The 8,176-nt window shown below is 39.2% G+C and overlaps 1 protein-coding gene across 1 annotated transcript; it reads left to right on the top strand.

Annotated features, from left to right (window-relative positions):
• Positions 1-7,207: 7,207 nt before the first annotated feature.
• Positions 7,208-7,975, top strand: LOC124894578 (the record flags this gene model as incomplete). Its single annotated transcript, XM_047405185.1, has 2 exons — positions 7,208-7,516; positions 7,631-7,975. Coding segments are annotated over exons 1-2 (654 nt in total), but the record flags the coding sequence as incomplete, so codon positions are not given.
• Between the last annotated feature and the right edge of the window lie 201 nt (positions 7,976-8,176).

Raw genomic sequence — 8,176 nt, forward strand, 5'->3', positions numbered from 1 at the left:
GCCTCCGTGGAAGATCTAGAGACAACATCTTGTTTCTTGCTCTTCCACGAGATTAAAGAGTCTCCAAGAAACACACAAAAACCAGTGGTGGATTTACGATCATTGCGATCTCCATCCCAATCAGCATCACTATAGGCTCTCAACTCGAGAGAAGACGTCGAGGGAAACAAGAGATTCTGAAACTGAGTGCCACGAAGATACCTTAGAATACGAAGTACAGCTCCCCAGTGCACAGAAGTAGGAGCAGTAACAAACTGGCTAACAACATGAACTGCATGTGCTATATCTGGACGAGTAACCGTAAGATAAACCAAACTACCCACAATAGTCCGATAAAGACTCGGATCTGATAATGGAACACCATCACTAGGAGAGTAACGTGCATTGGTTTCAAGGGGAGTATCTACAGTCCTGTTGTCAGAAAGACGCGCCCGTGTAAACAAGTCAGATATATACTTAGTCTGAGAAAGAAGATACCCTTTCTTAGACTGAGCCACCTCAATACCCAGAAAATAACGCAGCAAGCCCAAGTCCTTCATTGCAAATCGATGAGCCAAATCATACTTCAATAACTCAATACCACTATGATCATCACCAGTAATAATCATATCATCTACATATAAGGACAATAGAATTCGCCCTGCACTTGTACATCTAACAAACAATGCTGAATCATGGTTACTCGGGACAAATCCAAGGGAAGTAATAACAGTGGAGAATTTCTCAAACCAAGCACGAGGGGCTTGTTTGAGACCATATAAAGCTTTTTGAAGCCGACAAACTTCACCTGGCTGGTGGTCAATACCTGGGGGAGGAGTCATATAAACTTCCGCGTGGAGATCACCATTCAGAAAAGCATTCTTGACATCCATCTGAAATATCTTCCACTGTCGAACGGATGCAACAGCAATCATAGTGCGAACAGTCGTCATCTTTGCTACGGGGGAAAAAGTCTCCTCATAATCCATACCATATTGTTGTGAATACCCTTTTGCCACAAGTCTTGCCTTGTATCGCTCAACAGACCCATCAGATTTTGTTTTTATCTTATACACCCATCGACAACCAATCGCATGCTTACCAGGTGGGAGAGTAACCAAATCCCATGTATGTGTATGATGAAGAGCAGCAAGTTCCTCGGCCATAGCATTCTGCCAAAGAGGATCAGACACAGCCTCTCTATACAACTCAGGTTCAGACAAATGATGTATGTTTGCAATAAAGGAAGCAAATGAGGCTGAATATGTAGAATAGTAAAAATCTGGCAGTTTGGTAGACTTACAAGGTCGAGTAGACCTCCTCAGAGGTGGTGGGTCTCCAGTCTCAACAGTCGAAGGAGCAGACTCAGGCACAGGCGAGGCTGAAGCACTATCAGGTGGCACACCAGATGGCATGGATGAATCCGGAACTGGAACCTCTATGTCAATCCCAAAGGGATCAATAAGCCGAATATCTGACTTTGTCACATCATGGGTTTTAGCTGGAATGGAATAAAAAGGAATATGTTCCAAAAAAGTGACATGTCGTGAAACATATAATTTCTGACTTATAGGATCATAGCAACGATAGCCTTTTTGTCCAATACCATACCCCAAAAACACACATATAGCTGATTTTGACCCTAACTTATTTCGTTCAACATGAGGACGAAGAACAAAGCAAGTACATCCAAAAACTCGTAATGCAGAATAATTCGGCGGGTGACCATATAGTTTCTCAAACGGAGACATCCCTGAAGTCAATGCAGTAGGAATACGATTAATCACATATACAGCAGTTAGAACTGCTTCTCCCCAAAAAATACTAGGAACCTCTGCAGACAAAAGTAAAGAGCGTGCTGTCTCAACAATATGACGATGTTTTCTTTCTGCCAGACCGTTCTGCTCAGGAGTGTCGGTACAAGATGACTGGTGTATGGTACCATCAGAGGCAAGTAACTGAGTGAAGTCATTAGAGGTATATTCACCCCCTAAGTCACACCTGAAACACTTTATCACAGCTGAATGTTGTGTTTTAACAAGGGCTCTAAAGTTGTTGTAAATGCCAAAGAAATCAGATCTGCGTTTCATAAGATACACCCAGGTATAACGAGTATAGTCATCTATAAACGAAACATAATAGGTCGATCCACCCTTAGTGGATACTGGCGCTGGTCCCCATACATCAGAATGAATAATGTCAAAAGGAGCAACAGAATAAGACACACTTTTATTAAACGGTAAGGCAGAAAATTTTGCCAGTTTACAACCACTACAATCTGAAATATCACTAGTGTTCACATGACCCAAAGCACCACTAGAGACCAAAAAACGTAAACGTGAAACTGACACATGTCCTAATCTGGAATGCCAAAGATAAAACTGAGAAGACAAAGGACTCAAACGAAAAGAAGATAAATCTATGCTAGAGGCAGCAACTACAGACACTTTGAGATTCTCCAAGACATAGAGTTCCCCCAACCTACGGCCGGTCCCAATCACCCTCTGAGTGTGTTGGTCCTGTATAACACAAACAGAATCAGAAAAAAACACCCAATTACCAGCCTTACACAACTGACTGACCGAAACAAGATTTAAAGCAAGTTTGGGAATGTAATAAACATCAGAGAGGACAATGTGAGGGGTAGTAACAGAACCAACACCCTCGACTGACATAGGTACAGCACTCGCGGACATAACAGAGATTGGTGAAATGGGTGACAAAGAACCAAACGATGACAAATGAGGGGACATGTGATGAGACGCACCAGAATCCAATATCCACAAGGAGGAAGGAATACCTGAGGTACTAGAAGAAACTGAACCCGAATGAGACATAGATGCTGACATGGCCGTAGGATTAGAAACGAAGAACTGTCTGAACTGTTCGAAAACCTGGGGATCCAACGCAGAAGGTGGCATAGTGCTAACAGACTCAACATCTACAGATGGTGCAGCAGCAGCGAACTGTGGAGGACGAGATGACCACGGAGGAGCACCAGAGGAGCGTGACAGAGACTTTTGCTGCCCATATTTCTGTTGCTGCCCAGATTGAGGCTGTTTGACCTTGTTAAGTAACAACGGACACTGAGCCTTCCAATGATTTTTCTGTTTGCAGAATGCACACTCATCAAATGCAACTTTAGGAGATTGTCGAGTCTGAGTACGGGGTGGCCTAGACTGATCAGTTGAAGCAGCAAACACGACAGGAGTAGTAGTTACTTTAGACCCTTTATCCACTTGAGACTTGATACGAGTCTCCTCTGCAATCAGTTCATGAACCACAGAATCAACAGTAGGGAGGGGAGATCGATGAAGGATTGTTCCACGTAGGCCCTCAAAGTCAGAACAGAGTGCCATCAAAAACTGAACCAAGCGTTGCTCTTCCCGTCTAGCAATGTACGGCCCAAAACCTTTTAACTCTGCAGATTCAGTAAGTGTCAATTGATCCCACAAATCCGACATGGCAGCATAAAAATCTTGAATACTGAGATCATGCTGTTGAAGAGCACGGATATCATACTCCAACTGGTACTGCTTAGCAAAATTAGACTGAGTGTACAGTCTTTCCAAATGATCCCAGACCTCCTTTGCTGTGTCATACTTAGCCAATTGCATACCAATTGACTGAGTTACAGAATTGTTAATCCAAGTGATAATCTTGGAGTTATTAGTTTCCCATAAGTCCACCAACAAGTCAAAATTTTCAGTTTTATCATCAATAGGTCTTGGTTTTACTCCAGTGATATAACCCCACATATTCTTCCCACGAAGAAAATTCTTCATGACATAACTCCAATAGGCATAGTTCTTACCATCTAATTGAGTACTAATGGACTGGAGAGAATCATCCTTTCCAGTCATTGTAAACACAGCAACACACAAACAATTCAAAAAACAAAAAGATGCAAAACCCTAGGTTGAACAATTCCGAACGAACAACAATGGCAGCAAGCAAAAGAACGAAAGACGAACAATACCAGACAGCAAACGAAGACAGCAACAAATCAATCCAACCAAAAAACCCAACGAAAACAGCAAACGAATACAGCAGCACCTCAAAAAAAAAAAAAAAGTGGAACTAGCTTCGCAGTAGGTGCCTGCTACAAAATCTTCAACCAACAAATCAAAGGATATGGATCGAACTAGCTTTGATACCATGTTAATAGAACTTTATTGAAAGGAAGAAAGGCTAAGGTTTACAATATAATCTGAAAAGCCTAAAACTAACTAAACAAAAGTAGGCTATATATACATAGCCAATAACCTAAAGGTCCATAAACTAAAGGCCCAATAACATATGGGCTAACAGTGCATGGGTAAGAAATCTGAAGTTGAAAAGAGGGCAAGTAATAATTAATACTACAAAATGAACCAGGATACTGAATGAAAAAAAAATTGTTAAATGAATATCAAAACATCTGTTATATAATGAGAGAAGGAAATGTGTACCTTTAGCAATAGTGTAACCGTCGATTTTTGTAGCTTTCGGCATAGTTGTTTCAATTACTTTGTCCACCAAAGGGATGTACTTATCATGATCATATGCACTAGGATGATTTTTCTTTATGTCAACCTACAGATACAATGCAATCTATTTTAGTCTGGGCACTGATAGAACAAAGAAAATATGAGAAATAGAATTGTGGTTGTACGGTAGAAAAGCAAAAAGGCCGAACTTTCTGGTATTATGGTAGTATAATGAGGGAAACAACTATTGAGAAGAGTAGAAGACATAGAACTAGTATATTTCTGCACAACTTTTTAAACTAGAAATGTTAAAATATTAAAGTAGATTTTTTGGAATCATAGATTTCTAGTTAAGTCTCTAGAATAGTCTAGTAAATTTTTAGGATAATCCTATTGAAGAAATATCTAGTTATTTATGTAATTCTAGTTAGAAGAATCTAGAAAGGAATGGTGTAGAAATAAATATCTAGATATGTAAGAATGGTGTAGTCTAGAAAGGAAAGATCTAGAGGGTGCTAGATATTTGAGGGAGATATTTGTATAAGAACACGCTAGATTTATAGTATCTAGAATCATCCCTACACAAGTATTAATAGGGGGTGGCATTGTGTATTTGTAATCATCCAGAAAAATTGAAAACACTCAATACAATTTCAGCTTCTCCTTCTTCACTACAGTCTTTTTTGTAGCAATTTACAACTGCATCGCTTTCATTATTTTCAACTTCTTATTTTCCAATCCTTCTTCCCCTTTTTTTGACATGGTATCAAAGCCCATTTCTTACGGGATCTAAATCTATTTTTGTTTGATTGGCTGATCTTTTTTAAGCTCTTTTCTTGGATTTGTTTGCTGGAAAATATGGCACCTGAAAATCAACCAACAACAGGTCCTCTGATTTTCTCGGGGGAGAATTACCATATTTTGGCTATTAAAATGAAGGCTTACTTGAAGGCTCTCAACTTGTGGGATATCGTTGAGAGAGGAGAACCTGTTGTTCAGGCACTGAGAGACAACGCAACTCTTAATAAACTCAAAAAGTATGATGAGTTGGTGACTAGATCTCCAAGAGCTCTCACTTGCATACATTCAAGTCTTATAGAAGTGATGTTCACAAGGATTATGACTTGTAAGACAGCCAAAGAAGCGTGGGATAATATAAAGGAGGAGTTTGAAGGCAGCAACAGAGTTAAGTCTGTTAAGGTCTTAACTTTGAAGTGGGAGTTTTAGCTCTTGAAGATGAAAGATTCGGATACTGTAAAGGAATACTCTTCAAAGATCATGGATATTGTGAACCAAATAAGGATACTTGGTGAAAGCTTTCCATATCAGAAAGTTGTAGAGAAGATCATGGTCAGCCTTCCGGACAAGTTTAAATCAAAAATCTCAGCTATCAAAGAGTCTTGTGACTTGACTACTTTTTCAATAGCTGAGCTGATCTCTAAATTGCAAATCCAAGAGCAACAGGTGTACATGAGAAGTGAAGGGACATTCGAAGATGCCTTTCAAGTAAGGCATAAATTCAAGTAGCAAAAGAAAGGCAAAAGAGTCTCTTCAGATCACTCTAGAGAGGCGAAATTTGGTGGATACCAAGGTGAATCGTTGAGGAAAGGAAAATTTCCTTCTTGTGGTGTTTGTAAGAAGACAAACCACTTGGAGAAGAATTGTTGGCAGAAATCCAAGAGGTTTCCTATTCAATGCAGATACTGCAATAAGTATGGGCACATTAAGAAGTATTGCAGGCAAAAATGACCTCAAAGTGGTCAGTCTTCCCAACGAGTAAATTTTGCGGAAGATCACTAAGTTGAAAAAATAGAGGAGGAGGTATTCATGGCTTCACACACATCCCATGTTGATCGATATAATTGGTATGTCAATAGCGCATGAACAAGGCACATGGCGATTGATGAAAATCTGTTTGTTAGCCTGGATAGGTCTGATAGGACCAAAGTGGAGCTTAGAGATGGTGCACTAGTACAAGCTCAAGGAAGAGGATCAGTGAAATTCCCTACGGACGATGGTATGAAAATCATAAACAATATTCTTTATGCGCCAATCCTGACTCAAAACTTGTTAAGTGTTGCTTTGTTACTTCACAATAATTATTCACTTACTTTTAAGGATAAAAAATGTGTCATTTATGATCCTAAAAGTTGTGAAGTAGCTAAAATTAGCATGATTGAAAATTCCTTTCCAATTTCATGCTATTCTGTTGAAAGTTGCTCTGTCAATGTTGAAATGAGTGATACTTGGCTTTGGCACAAGCGATTCGGTCATTATAACCTTAGTTTATTGGTGTATATGCAATTCAAGGGGATGGTGCTTGATGTACCCAAAATTGACATGTGCCGAGATGTCTATGAGTCATGTCAATTTGGTATAGACGATCCTTTCCTAAAGAAAGTTTTTGGAGGGCAAAGGAAAAGCTAAAGTTAGTTCATACAGATATATGTGGACCAATGAGGACATCTTCATTGAGTGGGAATAAATATTTTATTCTCTTTATAGATGATCTAACTCGAATAACATAGGTCTATTTTCTAAGTAGCAAGGTTCAAGTGTTTTCTGTTTTCAAAGAATTTAAGGCTATGGTAGAAAGGGAAAGAGGCTGTCGGTTGAAGTATATCAGGTCAGATAATGGAACTGAATATACTTCATATCAGTTCAGCAAGTATTGTAAATAATTGGGTATTCAATAACAATTCACTATTAGCTACACTCTAGAACAGAACGGGATTTCTGAGAGGAAGAACAAAACAGTGATGGAGATAGCAAGATGCATGCTAGCAGAAAAAAAGATGCCTAAATATTTTTGGGCTGAGGCAGTCAATACAACAGTCTATTTGTTGAACAGGTTACCAAATAGAGAACTCCAAGACATGACACCATTTGAAGCATGGAAAGGAATAAAGCCATCTACGAGACACTTAAAAGTCTTTGGTTCAGTTTGCTATACACATGTTCCAGATGCTAAAAGAGGCAAATTGGATAACAATGTGGAACTCTGTATTTTATTGAGCTATAGCACAGCTGCAAAAGGGTACAAAGTATATAATGTTCGTACGAAGAAGGTGCTTATCAGTAGAGATCTTGCGGTGGATGAGTCTAGCCACTATCATTGGAATCGAGATATTTTTATAAAGAACCAAGATGGGAGTACTTCAGTTGCAGCTTGAAATCCGCAGAAGAATGATATTTCTTCCAATCCTATTGTTAGAGCGGGATACTTTTCAAATATTGAATTGACAACTGATTCTCCAGTTTTGAAGACCAGATCACTAGCTAAAGTTTATGAGCAATGCAATTTTGCTCTTGTCGAACCATCTTCCTTTAAAGAAGAAGTAAGTCATGAAACTTGGATTTTCGCAATGGAGGAGGAGCTTGCCATGATTAATAAAAATGATTCCCCAAAGAATATAGTTGTTGAGGAGTTCAGAGAAAGGGGGAGCTCAGAAACTCAACAACATGAAACTCGACAAGGAGATGACTCACTTGGTTCACAAAGACCAAAAGAACATATTGTGAAGTCGGTACGTTACAGAGGTAAAACTTTTGTTGGTACATATATCTTTGCACGACCAACTAATGACAGAAAAACTTCATTATTTGAAGAAGTTAGAGGAGTCAAAAAAAAATGTACAAGGATTTCCACCAAGGCATAGTTCAAAGCTTCATTTGAGTTCTTCTGAAACAAGTTTGGGAGAGCTTCCAAAAAATCACTTTAAGGGGGA

Source organism: Capsicum annuum, unplaced genomic scaffold (genome assembly GCF_002878395.1).
Source record: "Capsicum annuum cultivar UCD-10X-F1 unplaced genomic scaffold, UCD10Xv1.1 ctg75568, whole genome shotgun sequence".
NCBI lineage: Eukaryota > Viridiplantae > Streptophyta > Magnoliopsida > Solanales > Solanaceae > Capsicum > Capsicum annuum.